Source organism: Ornithodoros turicata, unplaced genomic scaffold, assembly GCF_037126465.1.
Source record: "Ornithodoros turicata isolate Travis unplaced genomic scaffold, ASM3712646v1 ctg00000916.1, whole genome shotgun sequence".
Classification (NCBI taxonomy): Eukaryota; Metazoa; Arthropoda; class Arachnida; order Ixodida; family Argasidae; genus Ornithodoros; species Ornithodoros turicata.
The window spans coordinates 39,906-61,169 of NW_026999418.1; the positions used below are offsets into that span (position 1 = coordinate 39,906).

The following is a 21,264-nucleotide window of genomic DNA, read 5'->3' on the forward strand; positions in this document are numbered from 1 at the left end:
TCAGAATTTTCACAAGAGCTTTTGAGGGCAGGCACTCGTGGGCTCGATTTAGGCATAGGCCAACCAATTTTATGGAGAGGGGCAGGAGTCCAGATTATTAAAGGGACTGTCGCATCCGGAACCATGGTTACGAATCCAATACCAATGTGTTCGGTACACTACCACGAGCAATTTGCCAAATTTTCTCCTTCGAAAACCGCGCGGCTGATAAGAAATCCAATTTAAAAGATCCGGTTTCGTTTTCATCCTCGAAAGCGCCAGCGCCAACAACATCGCGTGACGACGCGGTGAAGGACGCTGTCGTCTGCCGCCAAGTCTGGGGCTGCTTTGTTTTTTGTTTTTGTTTTTTCCTGCACGTCGCCCGTATTCACATGTGACACTTTCTAGTGACGCGGATACTCTTTGTGAATAGGGAGAATCTCTACGCTTGCATCCTTCGCGTGAGATGTCGTTTGGAAACCGACGCAGCGTTCCTGACTCCAGGAAAACTTCCTTCGAAAACCTGGATGTTTGGTTTCGCACGCCTAGGGTGCAGCTACAGCCAGACCCCAGACGAAGCGAAAGTTGGAAGCAGCTACATCACTAGCGGGTATCCAGATGAAGCGAGGAGTGTTCATGCTGTCCGTGTATGCTCCTCGCATTTCACCAATAATGTGTACCTGGATGAGAACATCATGCAAGTGCAACTTGGATTGACACAAAAAAGGAAAGAGCTGAAACTTGACGCCGTTCCGACAGTGTTCCACGAACAAAGGGAGCCAGCAACTTCGACAGTAAGTCACAATGTCTATGTAGTTTCCCAATCGGATCTGTCACTCTTGCGCGTGAGTAACTTAGCAGCAAAAGACGAAATCGGTACAACATAACGTATCCCCTAACCTATGATTAATAATTAGATAAATAAAATACAATAAACAAGTAAAAGAACATGATGTCATTGATATGACCGTGATTGGCTTTTCTCAAAACGACGATAAAACCGGAGACACGGAACAACAAAGACGACACGACACGTTCTCAGAGAGCTACTGAGCTACTGAGAACGTGTCGTGTCGTCTTTTTTGTTGTCCGACAACGAGAAAAGCCAATGGTAGAAGTGCAAGGGTGCAGGCGAGCTGGTACATTGTAAAACGACGATAAAACCGGAGACACGGAACAAAAAAGACGACACCACACGTTCTCAGTAGCTCAGTAGCATCATGAAACTTTCCCTGTTACTGAACCTGTGATTTTGGTCTCCTTTTGTGGAAGGTGGCAGACATGATTGGTTTTCATGTGTATTACAGCTGCAGGCAGCTCGACAGGGTCAAGCGCAAGTGGTAGGTATATTACTTAAATAATGTGTTTACACTTTTTTGACACAGAACAATTCGCAAACTATGAACCCCGATCACTAAAAGGAGGAACTGACGCTGTCTGTGTGCTGGTGTTAGAAACAGGCACTATATACAAGTAGTACCTCTGTCCGTAACATAAGCGCCATAAACCACTTCACAGTTTCCTTTTATCTCGCTGTTTGTGAACTGTTTGTGTGCTGTAGGGCGGCGGTTTTTGCGGTTGTCGTAGCCAACTTGAGGTGCACTTTTGACGTTCTGTGTTATAGAAGGACCAGGTGCTGCTGATCCAAGTCCCATCCATCCATGAAACGGCATCAAACAATGTACGTGTGTGCACGACAATTTTGCTGAGAGACCTGTTTTTACACTAAGGCCTTTACTACGCCTCTGACAAATTAGGATCTTCCAGAACAGTGCTTTCTTCATCCATGTTCAAGAAGTAAAGAGAATGACTTCATGGCTTCTACTGACATCTCACAGCTACATGCCAAGACAAAATAACTTGAAAGAAGGAAACGAAAAACAAAGAAGAAAAAAAAGGTCTTTTTCAGGTCCACCCAAATGTTTGTGCACAGGCTGACAACAGCAACTTTATTGTGAGATGATGAATGATGCTGATGCAGCGTTGAGATTAAGCCCTTGTTTCCTTTTTTGCAAAGCTATAAATTACTGCTGGTTAAATGTAAAATGATGCACCTACCTCCAGACATTAAAGGGGCTACCAGAGATGTAGTGCCAATTCAACAGAAAAGCTGCATGTTCAACGAGGCACTGTCACATAAGCATTGGCCAAATTTGCTGTCCTGTGAGCTTTGATAGGATATGCCGTAGATAGTAAGAGGCCTCTTACTGTAAAAGGGAGGTGCATTATTCGAGTAGTGGGGTCTGAGGCATGATGGTCATTTCAGGATGTACTAACCCTTCCAAAATCTTACACTTGGTTGTGCCCAGAGATCGATCCAGATCCCCCACAACACCCTGAGTTTTTTTCCTGTGTACCACTGTTATAATGTAACCGCAGCCTCAATTTTATTTTTTTTTTTGCAACACCCCCCTAAGCTTGAGGTTCTCGGTGAACTACTGATTGTGCGTTTGGAAAAGGTATGAAGGTGGAACTCGTCTACCCCATGTTAATTACCCGAGGTTCATGAAACCGTCCAGAAATGTAAGGAACACAATTATAGATTTTCATTGCAATTGAAGTACTTACGAAGCTGTTTTTTTGTGAGTCCCCGCTTTAGATCCCGAGGTACATTGCCAGTGTGGTGCACGCTGATAACTGTCTGTGCATAGCAAATAATAAATATCTGTGCATGAAGAGTTGGATGTGGACTTGTGCAATGGCTCTTGAATGGTCAACACTCAGTCAGCACAAATATTTATTCACATTTGCGTAACTTATTGCCTGTCATTATAATAATTATTATAATACATAGACAAGAGGTAATGCTCTGCCAAGGATCTCTGAAGTTACAGTCTTGAAAGCTGTTTTCAAAACAGTGGTGCTGAAAAAATTGGATCAATAACAGGTGTCAAAATTTGTTTTGCTGTATCAAGGCAGAACAATCTTCCGTGGGAATGACAAATTGTGGACATTCTCAGACAGATGTATCACTTACTATGATAACGAGGTGTAACTGTACCATTAGTGAGTTATGAAACATTACCTGAAATTATTTGACGTGTTATATCCCTCACATGCTATGCCAACGATAGGAAGCATTACACTACCATTAAAAGTATAACTGTCACTTATGGCCAAGTAGTTTATTGCTCCTGCATATTTCTGTGCACTTCTCGGGATTACTGTGGTAACACAGATTCTGTTTCTCACTTCTCAACTGGAAACTACACAAGTCTGTTATGGTGTAGGTGTGAACAGGAAATGAGGCACACTAAAGATGATAGCCCTGATAGGACCGGGATGGAAAAACGTTGGCGAATCATGCGGACGACACACCCAGGTATCTGTCGTCTGTTTCTTGGTCCAAGGAATCTCCAAACTCAGCTTGTAAACACACAATAAGCAGTGAACCTGACGTAGCTGTAAAAAGAAAGTACACTTTCCTAAACACGTAGCACAGTTAATTTCCTGACAATCATTCTAATTCTAACCAGGCCCTTGAGTTGCACAGTTGGTTAGAGCCTTCGAAACTTTCATGGGGCATTCGTCGCGTGTGCAAACAACGACGACAACTGCGAAAATAAGGATGGCTCAACGTGCCTATCTATCGTGGGCACAGTAGGCGAAGACTGTGATCGTGCTGCAATACTGCGGTGGATACACCACCAGAAGTTCCGGCCGAAGACAGAGAGCTGGGAACAAAGTGTGATGCGTGCTTACACTGTACTTCGCCGTCATTGCACAACTCTGCCACTTCACCAGCACTGCAGCATATAGCTACTCATCAGGTTCCTGGGGAGCACAGACGCCGCACAAACACTTTGATTGTTTCCTGCGTCGTAGTGAATCTCACGGGATCAAGTATTGAGCACTCCGATCATGAACGTACCTAAAGCAGTGGTCCTGAGGCTCGTCCTGCTCGTTCTGTTCTGACATTTTTCACTACCCGTGTTCCTGTCCAAAACAGCTACGACTGCATGAATGTCACTTAACCCATGAATTCCTTCATGAGTTGCACGCGTGTTAGCACACCAAGTCGTTACAAGTCTGAAAAATACCTGACGAAATCGACAGAAGAAACAGATGCTTTATTAGAGCTTGCAATGATTATCCTTTTTATGCAGCACATCCGCAACACCATACGAACCATACAGCTCCGTCGCTACTCCATTTTCTGAGATAGCCTCGTTCCCAATGGTAGGCGAGCCGCTGAAGCGTTGTTTTCCTAGTATTCATACGCGTAGTTATTTACGCCTATAACTTAATTAAATTAATAAATAATTGAGAGATACATGCTGAATACGACACAGAATTGCATAAAGACTCGTTATTCTGGAGTGTGACCCTCTTAAACACGGATTTTCTCACGTGGAACCATGCTTAACACTGGACTGCATAGACCCAATGTGATGTACTTTGACAGCGTGGATTTCAAAGGGATGGAGTTTGAAGAGTGGGTTTCTTAGCGTGGATTACAAAAGTTTTATTATTAAGAGTGGGTAACAGGGTACACCCAAATTGATTGCAGTGCGCATGCGCCAGCATTGATGTCACGTGTCGTTCTTTGCTGCCACCACCTTGCCGGCAGCTCGCTTCGCGTGCCCATTGCTCGAGGATGCGGTGATGAAGCAAATTTGTCGAATATTCCGTTCAAGTTCACTAGACGCCCGTCAATGTTTCATGTCCGTCGATGAGGGAATGTTTCACGCCTGCGAGTTGCATGGTCGGTTGAAAAGATGAGGGCGTCTGCACAAAACTGTTTCGTGGGCCGCTTTGTTACTACTGATATGCATCAAGCGCAAGTCCACTTTTTCTAAGCTGTACTCTCTCGGCCCAGGCAACATCAGCACCAGATAAATGTACACAACTTCAGAATGAATTAAATGGTCTCTGACCAGAACCTGGTAAATAGCTTTGCTTGTATCGATAACGAACCTACATGGTGCCTCCAAGTTACACTTGAAACGTTTCATCTCTGCAGAGCCGCCAACTACTCTAAACGAGGAGCCGAAAAGCGGTTTCGCTTTCAACCCTCAACTCGTCCGATCTGTGTAAAAGTCTAGATATTATGTATTGGGTTTCCTTAGTGTATGACGTGAAACGCCCGCGACGTTTATTGGGGGAAAGTCTACACCGGAAGTTCGGGTGGTTTCCCCAACTTCCGTATTAGTAGTATACATTGGGTAATATTAAACGGTAGGAACAACTTATTTATTTACACATGGTAAACAAGACTTTCGTGCACGAGACTGCACTTCTTCAGGTTACAAAAATGTAAACATGGTACAGGCACATATACAGGGTGTCCCAGAAAACGTGTCATTGAATTATATTAAAAAACTACACCACCTAGAGTCATGCGGTCAATGGCATTTGTTCTTACTGGGTTTTTGCCACCTCCTCGTGTGAATGTCGTGTAACGTAAATTTAATTATGTAAATTTTTGCGAGCTTAAGTCGGAAATTTGCCTAGTAAAGGTCACTTCTTTACCCCACCAATGTGAACAGCGTGTCTAATTTAGTCAAATTAATGATAATTGACAGGGATATTCAGAAGCTATACCATCGAAAAAAATAGCCCAACATCATGCGGGTGTTGTTTCCAATGCAGCCCCCAATAGACGGATTATCTCCGATGAATAGAAGGATTAGCCATTGTGTAGGGTACACCACTAGAGGGCGCTACGAGCGACGCCTCACCACTAGGGGCCGCTGCTGTCGCATTCCGCGGATGACGTCATTGCTCCTTCGGGGAGCATGGTGAGAGATAGCGGGAGGCATTGGATGGCGATGCGAAATAGAGCGCCCCCTTGTGCAAGGCTGTGGTGGCGCTGCGGGCGACATGACAGACGCTCTCGGTGGCGGCTCTCCACGGCGGTGTCATGGTCTCGTGACCGCGATACGCGGCGTCGGCGGCAAAAGGGTTTTGGGTCCAGCGTTGTGTACGAGTCTTTGAGCGAGTTTATATTAATCTCACTCCGTTTATTGTTCAACTGATGGTTGTTGTTTGAGAGCTCAATTGCTATGCTGTGAGATTGGGGTGTACGGCACGCATACGGCATACGACAATATAAATAAATAAATATAAACAAAAGGACGTGCACGATAAATTACGCCACATTATTATGGCTTCCCGTGTTGCTACACTTTGCATTATAAAGGCGCTTTCGCTAACCAGTCCGTTCACAAACAGCCGTGTGCATCCCTTGGTGTATTTATTAGACTTGGATACTTTCCTTTTAATTGCCTAATAACGCTTTTGTGACTCGAGCGCGTATATTAGAAGGCTCCAGACTCGCGCAATATTATTTTGGTGATGGCGCATATGTTCAGACAAGAGCGGAGGAAAGTTGTTCCCCCCCATTTGCTTTATGTATTTATTCACCTCAGTATGTCATTCTCACATACTAGTTTAAATTTAATTAGCGATTAGTAATACTGCAGTATATGCAATTTAGCACACTACAGTGCTGTAAGATATATTGTACAAGCGCCTTGGCTGCAGAATCACTGGGTGGATATCTGTAAAATTTTAGTGCCTTCTTTTCTGTGGTGGTCACTGTCACTAATAGGGATTCAGTTAAGTGTTGTGGCAATTCCAATGTAAACAGTCATCTGCTATATTGGAAAGTGAGTGATTATGGTCAAACAAGTCAATTAACATGATACCTTCTACAATACCATCTGTGATTCCTAAATGTCAGTATACAACAAGTCAGTATATGACAAGGTATGAAGAAATGTTAACGTAGTGCATGCTATTCAAAGCAAGTTCTTCCACACACACCCCCCCCCCATCTACAAACACCCAGAAAACAAAAACAAAAAAACTGGTCTTGGGTTTGCCTCTGGAAACATAATTTAACTACACAAATGCAGATATGTGCAGCCAAACACATTTGCCATAAGGAAAGCGTGAAGATTATTGCAGTTGCAACGGTCATGTCAGTAGGTCATGTACATCTTGGTATTTTCGAAATTTCCCAAACATTTCCATGTCTTTTATATTCAACATGCTGGACATCTAGTGTGCAACACCTGATATCGAATCAAAATCTGAGCCAGTATTCTCTATTGGGTCATGAACACACCGGTGTAACATGAGCAACAAAAAGGCAGACCACATGTCAACAAGTTGCAAACCGTTGTTTCATCTTGCACATTTGTCATGCTCATCTAGGTATTTTTGAAATTTCTCAAACATTTCCATATCTTTTATATTCAACGTGCTGGACATCTAGTGTGCAACACCTGATATCGAATCAAAATCTGAGCCAGTATTGGGTCATGAACACACCGGTGTAACATGAGCAACAAAAAGGCAGACCACATGTCAACAAGTTGCAAACCGTTGTTTCATCTTGCACATTTGTCATGCTCATCTAGGTATTTTTGAAATTTCTCAAACATTTCCATATCTTTTATATTCAACGTGCTGGACATCTAGTGTGCAACACCTGATATCGAATCAAAATCTGAGCCAGTATGGGGTCATGAACACACCGGTGTATCCTGAGCAACAATAAGGTAGACGGCATGTCAACAAGTTGCAAACCGCTGTTCCATGTTGCACATTTGTCATGCTCATCTAGGTATTTTTAAAATTTCTCAAACATTTCCGTATCTTTTATACCTAGATGAGCATGACAAATGTGCAACATGGAACAGCGGTTTGCAACTTGTTGACATGCCGTCTACCTTATTGTTGCTCAGGATACACCGGTGTGTTCATGACCCCATACTGGCTCAGATTTTGATTCGATATCAGGTGTTGCACACTAGATGTCCAGCACGTTGAATATAAAAGATATGGAAATGTTTGAGAAATTTCAAAAATACCTAGATGAGCATGACAAATGTGCAAGATGAAACAACGGTTTGCAACTTGTTGACATGTGGTCTGCCTTTTTGTTGCTCATGTTACACCGGTGTGTTCATGACCCAATAGAGAATACTGGCTCAGATTTTGATTCGATATCAGGTGTTGCACACTAGATGTCCAGCATGTTGAATATAAAAGACATGGAAATGTTTGGGAAATTTCGAAAATACCAAGATGTACATGACCTACTGACATGACCGTTGCAACTGCAATAATCTTCACGCTTTCCTTATGGCAAATGTGTTTGGCTGCACATATCTGCATTTGTGTAGTTAAATTATGTTTCCAGAGGCAAACCCAAGACCAGTTTTTTTGTTTTTGTTTTCTGGGTGTTTGTAGATGGGGGGGGGGGTGTGGAAGAACTTGCTTTGAATAGCATGCACTACGTTAACATTTCTTCATACCTTGTCATATACTGACTTGTTGTATACTGACATTTAGGAATCACAGATGGTATTGTAGAAGGTATCATGTTAATTGACTTGTTTGACCATAATCACTCACTTTCCAATATAGCAGATGACTGTTTACATTGGAATTGCCACAACACTTAACTGAATCCCTATTAGTGACAGTGACCACCACAGAAAAGAAGGCACTAAAATTTTACAGATATCCACCCAGTGATTCTGCAGCCAAGGCGCTTGTACAATATATCTTACAGCACTGTAGTGTGCTAAATTGCATATACTGCAGTATTACTAATCGCTAATTAAATTTAAACTAGTATGTGAGAATGACATACTGAGGTGAATAAATACATAAAGCAAATGGGGGGGAACAACTTTCCTCCGCTCTTGTCTGAACATATGCGCCATCACCAAAATAATATTGCGCGAGTCTGGAGCCTTCTAATATACGCGCTCGAGTCACAAAAGCGTTATTAGGCAATTAAAAGGAAAGTATCCAAGTCTAATAAATACACCAAGGGATGCACACGGCTGTTTGTGAACGGACTGGTTAGCGAAAGCGCCTTTATAATGCAAAGTGTAGCAACACGGGAAGCCATAATAATGTGGCGTAATTTATCGTGCACGTCCTTTTGTTTATATTTATTTATTTATATTGTCGTATGCCGTATGCGTGCCGTACACCCCAATCTCACAGCATAGCAATTGAGCTCTCAAACAACAACCATCAGTTGAACAATAAACGGAGTGAGATTAATATAAACTCGCTCAAAGACTCGTACACAACGCTGGACCCAAAACCCTTTTGCCGCCGACGCCGCGTATCGCGGTCACGAGACCATGACACCGCCGTGGAGAGCCGCCACCGAGAGCGTCTGTCATGTCGCCCGCAGCGCCACCACAGCCTTGCACAAGGGGGCGCTCTATTTCGCATCGCCATCCAATGCCTCCCGCTATCTCTCACCATGCTCCCCGAAGGAGCAATGACGTCATCCGCGGAATGCGACAGCAGCGGCCCCTAGTGGTGAGGCGTCGATCGTAGCGCCCTCTAGTGGTGTACCCTACACAATGGCTAATCCTTCTATTCATCGGAGATAATCCGACTATTGGGGGCTGCATTGGAAACAACACCCCATCATGCTCTACGGAGGTCGCACAGAATAGCGCACGATGAATTGTTCAGCGCAATCTTTGTCAGTCCGACGAAAGGAGGTTGGAAACCCAGCCCTCCCCGACATCGCAGAAAGAGATAAAACAGGCACGGCTTATCACGTCCGACTTTCGCTGGGATAATGCTTTCCCTCTCCCAATTTTAGGAACTGTTACTTTTTCTACTATCACTCTGTGGGCTGGCTTCGGAACTTCCTTTCGTCGCACTGCAAGCGATTGCGCTCAAAAAGTCATCGCGCGCTATGGTCCGGTGCTCCGAAAAGCATGATATTCGGCTATTTTTTCCGATGGGATAGCTCCTGAGTATCACTGTGAATTATCATGAATTTGAGTGAATTCGGCACGCTCTTCATATTGGTGGGGTAGAAAAGTGACCTTTACTTTGCAAATTTCCGAGTTCAGTTCGCAAATATTTACATAATTAAATTTGGAGTACATGACATTCACATTAGGAGGTGGCAAAAACCTAATAAGAACAAATGCTGTTGAGCGCATGATTCTAGGTGGCGTAGTTTTTTTATTATAATTCAATGACACGTTTTCTGGGACACCCTGTATACAGTTGAAGGGGGAGTTCTGGCATGAGAGGGTAACAGGTTGATGGAAAGGATGCACACAACAGATAAAAATCAAAGTATAAGTGTAAGTATCAAAGTATAAGTGTATAAGCCCTTGGGCTCGCGTTATGTTTCGCTTCTGATACCCCTGCTTTAGTATTTAGGTTCTGATTTTTATCTGTTGTGTGCATCCAATCCATCAACCTGTTACCCTCTCATGCCAGAACTCCCCCTTCAACTGTATACATGTGCCTGTACCATGTTTACATTTTTGTAACCTGAAGACGTGCAGTCTCGTGCACGAAAGTCTTGTTTACCATGTGTAAATAAATAAGCTGTTCCTACCGTTTAATATCACTCTTTGATTTACTCACCACCGGCAACTTGACATCGCCTATTTTTTCTGCCTTCGTATCTTCTAGTATACATTGGGTGAGATTCACACACATTGCCACCAGGCTAGCGACACCGTCGCGTCTGGGCCGACTTCACTCGCGTATTTTATCCCGCGCCCAGCGGGCGGCGCGAGGGTGGAGAGTTGTCCTTGCGCTTACCGGTGGGCGGCGCGTGGCGGGAGGGCTGCGTGCGCGCTTACCCTCTCACATTTTCAAGCCAGGGCCGACTTCTTTCGCCATTTTTGCATCTGTGCCGACTTCAATACTTGCCAATACAACAGGTGTGCACTAGGCGGTTTACATGCAAGCATAGACATGGAAAGGACATCCAAAAGTACAAGTGAAAATATATTTATTAAAGTCAATAGTGTAGGCAAGTATGTAGTGACCCTATGTGAAGGTGAAAAACCCGGCCACAAAACCTGAAGCAGAAGAAACACAGTACGATACATGTAACAAAGGTTATACTTATTACAGGTATGATGCAATACTATTGAAGGGGTACCACACATCATGCACAATATTTTTTATTAATCGTAATTACATAAGTTCTCAATTAATCAGAACTAAAATGGGTAGCACATTTAATCAAATAAGATATTTTTAATCAATACGATTACAATCAAAATTACAAGTTTTATTATAAAAAGTCTAACATTATTATACGTGAGCACCATAGTGAACTTTTAATTACGAAGTTCTCATAGGATGTACATAACTTCAAGCACAATAGTTAAGCTGAATATTCCGATATGGCACAAATTTAATTAGTTAGATTCTGATGAAGTGATCGGTGGTCGGCACATTGGCGGAGGCATGTGCGTTCGTTTACCGTCGCGCATTTTTCAACCGGGGTCGACTTCTCTAGCGATTTTTTTTTCAGCGCGCGGTGGGTGGCGCGCCGGTGAGGGGCTGTCCGGGTGCTTACCAGCGGGCCGAAGAGTTGAGCGTGCCCTTATCGTGCATTTTTCACCCTGGGCCGACTTCTTTGGCAATTTTTCAGCCTGGGCCGACTTCGTTCGCATTTTTTTTTCAGGTGGCGCGTGGGCACTTTACACGCATGTGGGGACATGCGCACTGACAACACCTGGGCCGACTTTGTTCACGTTCTTCACCCTGGGCCGACTTCAGTCGTATTTTTTCCCGCTACAACAGCTGCGGGGTGGGTGGTTTACATGCAAGTATAGACATGCACAGCCGGGTGGTTGTTTGAAATGACGAGAGGCCGGGAGGTTTGACTTTTTTTGTAACGTCAGACCGGTGACACGTATTACGTGAGCTTCTGACGCCATCCGCTCAAACGTTTCCTGCCTGTGTACTGCTGATCAGGCCCAAGAAGGCAGAAACAGCTGTCCAGTACTGGCATGGCGAGGAGATAAAAATGCGTAGTACGTCGTACCTAGTAAACGATGAACCGTCCTCTTGGTGTTTTCTCTCACTGTTGTTTCAGATACCTGTTGCTTTGTTTCTTACGTTGCTGCCTTCATCATCATCTGAAGCGTTGAGAATATAGTGAGTCTTCCTTGTTTCGCTGCTTGATATAATTTGAAGGCGAATGACAGCTTACACGCCTCTTTCCGTGTCACCTTTTAGCTATAACCTTCGAAGTGGGAAATCTACTTTGTAATAGGGTGTGGTGAACCCTACATGCGCTTTCTATTTATGACAAAAAATTACAGGACGGTTACCGCTCGTGTAACGCGAAGTTCAGCGTCACCTGTGGGTGTGGTGAAGTCAGGTCGGATGAAAGTGAAAAAGAACACGTTGACTCTGCATGTTTCACTCGCTACAGACAAATATCGTTGATCACACATTTTCCACGACGCGCTTTCCATCTTTTATGCTTTTGACATTGTTACTGAAACACTTCGTCTGAGTGGTATACAACGCGGAAAACAATTGAATAGTAGGTTGCATATTCGTTATTTATGGTCTGGCGACTGATCTGCCTACGAAAGAGAGCTTCTTCGTCCGTCTTCGTTCTGGGTCAAAATCGCGCGTCAAAAACCGCGATAAACAAAAATCGCGGCAGGCAACATCAGCAACAAACAAATATCACGACGCGAAAGACCGCGAGTAGGAGAAAACAGCAACCGGCAAAAAACGCGACAGCTACAAACCGCGACTGCAGCCAATATACACGTATGTGCTATGCTAGTCACCGTATAAAGTGATTATATATGCATATTGCCGTTTTTTACCCGATCCCTTATGTCTTTCTCTCTCTTCCTTCCTTTTCTGTTTGAAGTTTTCCCTCTGGAATACCGGCACAGGACCCTATATTCCCCTACAGGCGTTCTGGAAACGTACGCGTTTGGACGATCTAAGCGTTAACCGTCCCTCTATTTTTTGTGTTCTTGAGTATTTCATTGTTATTATTATTACTGTTAATTGCTAGAGTGATTTACAAAGCGATTATCTTAATGTGATCAACAGTTCCTTTCCGCTGCTGCACTGGTATGTGGGAGGTGAACCTCGTCAAGTGGCATCCATGCTTACTTATATTTCACGCCTTTGTGAATAAAGTGTTCCACAGTGTACCACTGAACTTTCCGAGGGGGTAGCCCAAGAATGCTATCACATTTTAAAAAAATGGCAAATAGGCACAAATAGACTTTCGTGTAAATCTACTCCATTTACCTGCTTTTCATGGGAAATGCGTTTTCCTCTGGAGACACATCAACAAATACAAAATTACATCTACGACGACTACTGTTACAGGCTATCACGCCGAGACATAGAAAGGACACCCAACCCGGCCAACCGACCAGACAGCGACGTTATCTAAGAGCGACTCTATGCTATTTATCACTGGACTTCAAGCTTTGCGTCAGATACGCAGTGCTTAAGGATTCATTGCTACGAAGTGTTTGCAGTCATCTCCATTGAAACGTGCACACGGCGACAGCGTGACGAGTTATCAGAGCTGGACAGAGAGATAGGAGTGACTCTATCCAATGGCAACGGTACCTGCTGGGTCAGTCTTTGTTAACGACTATCTCAGTGAAGGAGTAGAAGCGCCAGACGTGTATCGGCTCAAGTGTCGGAAGATGCCGTCCAAAAAATACATCATTGGAGTGTGCGAAACGCTGGATTGGCGACCCGTGGAATTTGTAGACCTGCCTCCGACTCAGTCTTGCAGTTTATGCAACGTTGTTCCGGGTAAGACGTACGTTCTACAATGTTCCCACGCACTATGCGAAATCTGCTACGATGGTCTACTCAAGAGTGGTCGAAGTTGTCCTCTGGACAACGAATGCTTCGACGAAAGTTGTGTACAAATGTTAAAGGTTGACAGACGTTACGTTGAAACGCAGATAATATTGTGCATGAATACCAAGAATGGGTGTGGTTTCGTTGGAACGGTAGAAGAAATGAAGCATCATTTCCTGAAAGAGTGCAATTTCCAAGCTGTCACGTGCAAGCTTTGCAATGCCAAGGTGCTTCGTCGGCAGATTGTCAACCATTACACGCAACGCTGCCAACGCAGGAAGTATTTGCCTGGTGAGGATTATTTCCATGGTGATCTTGTCGAGTTCCAGAAGGAGACGTTGGCCTCAGTAAGAAAAAACGGAGAGAAGATGACTTTAATGGAACAGCAGCTGAAGAGAATTCTCGAGAAACAGGAACACTTAGACACTACACTGAGCCACGTTGGAAGGGAGTTCCATGAGCAAGTGCGACAGCAATCGAGAATCTCCGACGAGGCTGTGAACAGGACACTGGAAACGTCGTTGGGAGATGTGAACACCAACTTGTCGAAAGTTCTCGAGAAACAAGATTGTGCAGCTGCTGAGCTGAGCAATGTCGCCAAACAGTTTCATTACCACAACGAGGAACAGGCAAAAGTTTACAGTGAGGTTACGAAGACAGGCATTGTACTAGAAAGACTGGTGCAAGATACTCACAAGAACTTTTCTGCAGTCACTGAAAAGGTTATCAACTTGTCCTCGGATATTGGAAGGACGAAGGAATGCGTAGAGTCGAATTCAAATGATGTGTCTCGATGTCTTCAGTGCGTTAGAGATAGCATAGCCGATGTGTCCTGTATGTTGGCACGGCTAGACGACGGCCACGAAAAGCTGGAGGACATAAAACGAGACCTACATGTGTTACTGCAGCATTCAGAGGAGGCGATGAAGTTTATCAACATGGATACGGAAGCGAAGGAAATGAAACCAATGGCGAGGGTAGTCCTCGACATCAACCAGAAAATGAAATCTATGGAAGAAGCTACGAGTAGTCTACATCTTGTCTGGTTGTCTGAGTCTAACGAAGTTTCCCGTCAGATACAAGGATTTTCAAAGTTTAGAAAGGAAGGAGAAGGAAAGATTGCCATTCGTAGTTCTGATGTTTTCGTTCTCTGTGGATACTCTGCGAGGCTACTACTAGCCATCGACAAACAAGATGGCGTCCTTTACCTCGGTTTGTATTTGGGCATTCTTCGGGGCTGGAGGGATTCTCTTTTGAAGTGGCCATTCTCCATTCCTTACACCCTTATATTGTTTCATCCAACGGACAAGATGAAGAATATTGAATACTCTGTAGAAGACTTTAATGATGCCCACAAGGACGAGCGTAATATTTTCTTCCGGCCAACTACATCTTTTAACTTTGGATGGGGTACACGTAAACTTTGCAAAGTGAAAGACATGGAAGGTGGCGGATTTATAATTGATGATTCATTCTGCGTTGGTGTCAAAGTTTGTGAAACACCGTAATCGCTGGTGCACTTCCGGCATGAAGAACAAACGAATAAACATGGAAGAGAGCACGCTCCAATCAATCTCTCCTTTTCTTCTTCTTCTTTTTTGGCTGCCAATGTTAACATGAGAGCAAGCACGAAACTATGTGTAAAATATAAGTGCCCACGGACACGCAAAAGCCTTCAAAAAAAGACCGAAGTAATCCGCTGAACAAGGGCAAGGGGGTACAGGAGAGGAAGATGAGAGGAGGAGGGCGAAGGTACACATTTGTAAACAACGGGCGCATGTACATGGTCGTTGGCGCCGATGCTCAAAATTTCCGTCGGAGAATGCTCTCTGGAAGAATTTCTGGAACCGACCGCCATTTATTTATTATGGATTACGATCCATCTTGGATAATTTATTCAGGTATGTAAATTTCAATGTTCAAATGAGTGGCGCCGCTAAACTAGACATGCATCGAGGTTTTGTATCATGGGGTTTCTTGGCTCACAAATCCATCCTAGGGGCAAACCGCTGTGTCGTAGGGCATGCGCACAAGAAGCGAGCTGACGACAAGGAGACTTGGCCTTCAGGAGAGGAAAATCAGTTGCGCTGCGCATGCGCTAGAAGTGATGTCACGTGTCTCTCTTTGCCGCCGCCGTCCGCCGTGCCGTCTGCTCGCTTCGCGTGCGCATGCGCTAGCAGACAGCGGTTTGTTTGCTTGAGAATGAGATTTGTGGTTTGTGGTAGCGGTGAAGCAGCTTTGTCAAATATTCCGTTCAAGTTCCTCGCTGGATGTCCCGCTCGTCCGTCGATGTTCAACAGGTGAGTGGTCGTTTCAGCAACGCCTGCGAGTTTCATGGTCGGTTCAAAAGGTGAGGGCGTCTGTACAAAATTGTTCAATGGGCCGCTCTGTTACTACAGATGCAACAAGTGCCAGTCCACTTTTTCTCAGCTGCACCCTCTTAGTTCAGGCAGCAGCAGTACCAGGTGTATGTACATAACTTCCAAGTGAATTAAGACGCACGAGTGGAATTCTGAAGCTGGTAAGTACGTCTCATGCTACACACCATTCGCGTTCAACGCTCTTATTTTGCATGTGTTGTAGCAAATGATTCAGTGGCACAAACCGGCAGACTGGTGCGTAATGTACACCCATAGTGCCAAGTTGGACGAATTCTGGGGACGTGTTCGTGAAATCTGTGTAATAGGACTGTCTAATTGTCACCTGTTGTATCTTAACACCGAAGTTGGTATATGAGTAATGGTTTCGACAATTATCAGTAATCTTTCGTTGTGCTTAATGATTCCTATCATTTTATACTTGTGTTTTTACTCAGAATTCTAATACTGTATTCTTAACTGGAGCAACAAAATTACGAAACACATGAGGATTGTGTTGAAACTGAGGACATTGCTTATTTTTACTGATTTCAGATTTTCAGGCATGGAGAGAAGAAATGCAGGATGCAGCCAAGAGTCGTTTTACTAAAGGCACAGGGGTAAAAAGATTGAAAGATGGACGTTTAAAGTGTTATTATATTTGTAACTGATCAGGTGCTTTTATAGGTGGCATGCATATGACGTCACACCATAGCTTTACCCGTGCTTTTTCCCTCTTTCTGGTGAACCGGCGCATCCTGCCTTTACGCGTGCTTCTTTTCACTCTTTCTGGTGATCCAGCTTACGCAAATGCACCCCACCTATAGAGAGGACACATCAAAGGAAAAGGTCCATCAAATCACAAGGTTCCGTCAAGCGTGGGGACACCTGCCTTGCTGATATGTCTGCAATGTTCCAAACTGGCAAGGTCTCGTTTGTCTTCCAAGCTTCCTATTTTTTGGGCTGTCCCACACCCCACTGACAAAAACAGAGGAAGATGCAATAGAGGCGGCCCGTGCAGGCACTTGTAAAACACTATGTTGTACTGGAATGTCCTTTTTTTACCTTCAAGAAACTATTTGTTTATGTTAGGGAAACTACGTGACGGCATTGCACTGCAGCTCAGTATTCGGGGTGTGCTGGATGGCACGTTTCAAAGGATCCAATTCACCTCACTACAAGGCAATACTTGTACACCACCATGAGGGAGAAGTTACCCGTCAAAAAGAACTCGTTACAAGTTAAGTTACCGTGTGCAAAATGTAACTAAGTTAATAACGAAGTTCTTCAGCATGAAATGTAACTCGCAGTTACTGAGTTACTTAAAAAAAAGAACGAGCTACTTCGGACACAAAATAGCATTATGCAGGTGCAGCGCGCGTGAGCAGTTTAGTTCGAGCTTGAGTTGCCTGCGGAGGAGTGCAACACGCTTAGATCGTTTTCGTTATGTCCAACAATAGACCTCTCCCTGTTTGTAAACAAATGACGTCATAGTGTTCGACAGCGCCAAAATTTGGTAGAATTGAACTAAGCTCGAAGCTAGAGGTGAACAAGGTCACGCCCGAAAGCTACGGTCTTGAGGGGATTACGACATGGTCCCTCAAAGGGATGCGACCCTTGGTCCTACTTTTCTTTCAATGGGAGACAGCGAACAAGTGCCAGTTCGTGGAACCCAGCCCTCCTTCTGATTTGTTTCGGTTTCAGTCTGTCTACCATTGTCATGATGACGTTTCTCTGGTAGAGGTCTATTCGAACGCTTTGCATGTTACCCCCTGTGGGCGCACAATGGTTCAGCTTCGTTTCAATGGCAGCGGTTCTTACTTCCTGAATAAAATACTGTCATTGATTGAATATCACGTTTTATGGCAAAAAATGCCATGAAGGAACCGGAGAGAAAGCAAGAAAATATGTGGACGTGAGTGAAAAGCGAGTGAAATGTAACTTGGAACTTAAGTTAATTTGGCAAAGTTACCTCTAAAAAGTTCCTCTGAAAGTTACCAAGGCGCAAAAGTACCGAGTTAAGTTACAAGTTACCCAAAAAAGGACCTTAGTTACAGTAATGAGTTACATCGAACTCTGATAATATATGTTACGGTGAGAGGAAACACGACGACAATCAAAGCAGTGTTGCCCTGTTGGTCAGTTCTATCAGAGCCCAAACAAACAGTTCAGTGCTTTCCCTCACACACAAAGGCAAGAAGGATGATCCTACTGTCTTTCAACGAGGAAATACTGACTTGTTGCAAGATGAGGATTCCTTGCTAGTTCTCATGACAGGCATGGCAAAAACACCTGTTAAGGCATTTGGGCACCAACAAAAGTGTGATGAATATAGGAGGAGCAGGAAAGCTAGCGGGTGTTGACTTGATGTTAATGCCGAAGTGTACACTTTCTTTTTACCCTGTCTCTCTTGCACTTTGTGTGTTAAATCCTCATTGCTGGTTTGTGTGTCTATGTGTTCGTCTCGTCCTGTGTTTTCCCTCAAGCTCAAGGCAATGTTAACATCAAAAGAAAAGTGTGCATAGATTCTACACATAGCACCACAGATGGGTCATTCTATGTGATAGTTGTGTACTGCCACTTCATACATTTTGGGTAATGGTTCAGGTGAAACACTTTACAGCAATGCATGCTCTCCTGCATTGACTTTTCAACTGAAGACAATATGCCCCGTTTTGAGCTTGGTCTAGGGTATATTACAGCAGGTAAATACATTTAAGTGTACATACATACACATAACATAATTGGCAATTTGTATATCCTATAAAGTGCTCTGACCTGAGAAATCTTGTAGAAAAAATTGTGTTAATATTCTGCCAATAAGAAGTGGAATAAACTTTCCACTCACTGCACTAGGCAGTTTGTTTTATTCTGTGTGTTTATATCTCTCCAGTACTGAGTACTCTCTTGCAATATAACGAGACAACTGCCCCTGACTGATGGTATTGTTTTCTTCAGCTGCAACAGATGCTTTTTACCATGAAAATACTAACATCAGTTGGCATTGCACGCATAAAGCCTTGGTGAGCTCAAAGCCGCTGTGTGTATTCTTGTGAATGATTTATCTAAGGAAATGTACAACCTTCCAATAACCATCAGCAAACTCTTCATGACTATATATAATGCATAATTATTTAATTAGATTAAAGGAAAAATATATTATCACACCAGCTCAATTGCAGTCTTTCGTTATCATCAAAAATATGGTGGCAGGGGTACATGACTCTCATCGACATTCTGATAATGTAATTCGCATACAATGCTCAGTCATTTTAAGTCATGGTAGCCAGAAAATATTATGCGGGGGGGGGGGGTTCTATGGGGACCTCCCAGATGCACTACCAAAGGTACGATCTTGGGGGTTTGAACTCCCCTGGCTATGCTAAACCTGCTGTGCCACTACTGAACAAAAATGCCAAACAACTCCGCTTTGTCTCAACAAAGATGCAGGGAGTTAAAACGGGTGCAGCTATGTGAAAGCCAACCACTGCAGAAATGCAAATAAGAACAACAGTTCTGGAACCTAATGTTTGAACAGCTGCTGGGAATTCAGATGATCATACTATATGCGTGAAAATAACTAGCACAATCACATATGTTTGTATGTTCATGTGTCTTGCCTCAGCAACTGAGTTCCAATGTATGCTTGATTGCATTTATTTAGCATTTGTTACAAGAGAGGCAAAAGTCCTCAAGATATTGCAAATCTACTCAGTATTGGCCAGCTAGATCACACAATTTGGTTGATTCATTTTATCAAGCTTTGTTTCACACCTCAAGGAAACGTAGCTCTTCGGTAACCTCAGTGAGCCAAACACTCAGTCCAGTTTTGGATGTTTTTACTGGTCTCGTTAGCAATACGTCGTTCCAAAATACCACAAATTCCAGCTGGACACCATATCAATGAGCCTGTCGCCTTGCACCTCATCGGAGCGGCCCCCTGCTGGCTAGCAGGGAGATATCGAATAAGAAACAGGTGACTGGACTGGCTGTTCTGTGCACCTCTCAGTGTGTGTGGCTGCTCCTGTTTGCTGCTAGGATGTTACTCCCATGAAGAAATGCAACACCCCATAAACTTTTGTCCCAATCTGTTCGAATATTGATGCACAGATGGTGTGAAGAAAGCCATAGTAGCAGGGCAGTTTTCAGAAGCAGCTTTTCAACCAAATTCCAAGAGTGTGCCAAGCAGCAGGAAATACACCCAGCCAGAGGATTTGTTGAATTCATGCTTAAAGACCTTCACATCTACATCAATTACGGATGAATGCAGCACTGTCATGTGACAACACATGACAGTACATTAATGCTTTGAACATGAATTGAGCTTTACGCCTCTGGTTTGGCGTGAAACAATGAATCTTTCAACAGCTCATGACCCATTTGGGGTTCATGACCCACAGTTTGAGCAACACTGCTCTACACATTTGTTCCAACAATAATCTGGCATCCTTCAAAAACACCATCAAACAGGACTTTTCTGCTGATACGTAGGGTGACATGCAATTACTTTTTGATTATGTGCATTTCTCTGCTGTGCAATATCTTTGCTATTTGTTTCTTATACATACTTGTCATATGTTCTTGATATTTCTGTTCCCCTCAAATTGTGTAGACATTTGCATTGACTGTGTCTTGGACTGTTCAACAGGGCTTGCCCTCTCAGTCTTGTTATCAGTAATCAGTGTATACTGTCACGGAATAACAATAAAAAACTGAAAAAAAAATCACCTGAAACGCATCTGTCTGACTGATTCCTCTAACAATCTCCTCACAAATGCTCATGTAACCACTCCTCTGGTTGCGTGGCACAGGATATGCACCTTAAAGATGTCGTTGTGGACAGAAACAAGCTGTAACAGACTGAGGAAGTTTAGATGATGTGGTGAACGTATGAGTTTGTTGTTGCCTTGAATGGGCAATCATCGCTCAGAGTTAAAACTTATTTATGTTGACTACTGCCTTCAAAGTCTAACTATAAATTTTTTTGTTCTGCACTTGTCTTGGTACACCGGAGTTCACCCAAATGACTTTCTTAAGCGTTCTTGCAAGGGCAGCCTTTTGGGAAGAAATAGGCAGCAAAATCTCAAATTGGAACACTGACCTTACCGAGCAGTGTTTGTTAGTTGTCGGCGTTGTACAATGTACAGCTTGGTACAAATGTTTACGAACCACCATGGTGTCACATTTCTCCATTGGAGTGACACCCTAGCATCAAACAAGAGCAGACGCACATACTGAGAGATAGACCCGTTTCTTATTCGATCTTTTGCTGGTAGCTGACAGGGGACCGCTCCGATGAAGAAAAGCGGAGTGTCGTGAA

The 21,264-nt window shown here is 43.7% G+C and overlaps 3 protein-coding genes across 4 annotated transcripts in view; 2 read left to right on the forward strand and 1 right to left on the reverse strand.

Moving 5' to 3' along the window:
- LOC135375691 (uncharacterized) overlaps nucleotides 1–13,216 on the reverse strand; it is a 35,819-nt gene extending 22,603 nt beyond the window's left edge. Inside the window, exons 1-2 of one of the 2 annotated variants that reach the window (XR_010417341.1) lie at nucleotides 13,015–13,216; nucleotides 10,710–11,867 (exon numbers count right to left, since the gene is read on the reverse strand). The gene's annotated coding sequence lies outside the window, so the exon portion shown is untranslated. Of the gene's footprint in view, nucleotides 1–10,709; nucleotides 11,868–13,014 lie in introns of those variants that run through there. The other variant, XM_064608346.1, reaches the window with a different exon arrangement.
- Nucleotides 263–2,611, forward strand: LOC135375709 (uncharacterized). The gene is made up of 3 exons (XM_064608365.1): nucleotides 263–773; nucleotides 1,287–1,319; nucleotides 1,604–2,611. Exons 1-3 carry the CDS (start codon nucleotides 507–509, stop codon nucleotides 1,706–1,708), a joined length of 405 nt encoding a protein of 134 aa, XP_064464435.1. The 5' UTR covers nucleotides 263–506; the 3' UTR covers nucleotides 1,709–2,611.
- Nucleotides 13,217–13,316: 100 nt separating the features above from the next.
- On the forward strand, nucleotides 13,317–15,156 carry LOC135375690 (uncharacterized). The gene has a single exon (XM_064608345.1). The coding sequence runs from the start codon at nucleotides 13,332–13,334 to the stop codon at nucleotides 15,093–15,095; it is 1,764 nt and encodes a 587-aa protein (XP_064464415.1). The 5' UTR covers nucleotides 13,317–13,331; the 3' UTR covers nucleotides 15,096–15,156.
- The last annotated feature ends 6,108 nt before the right edge of the window (nucleotides 15,157–21,264 follow it).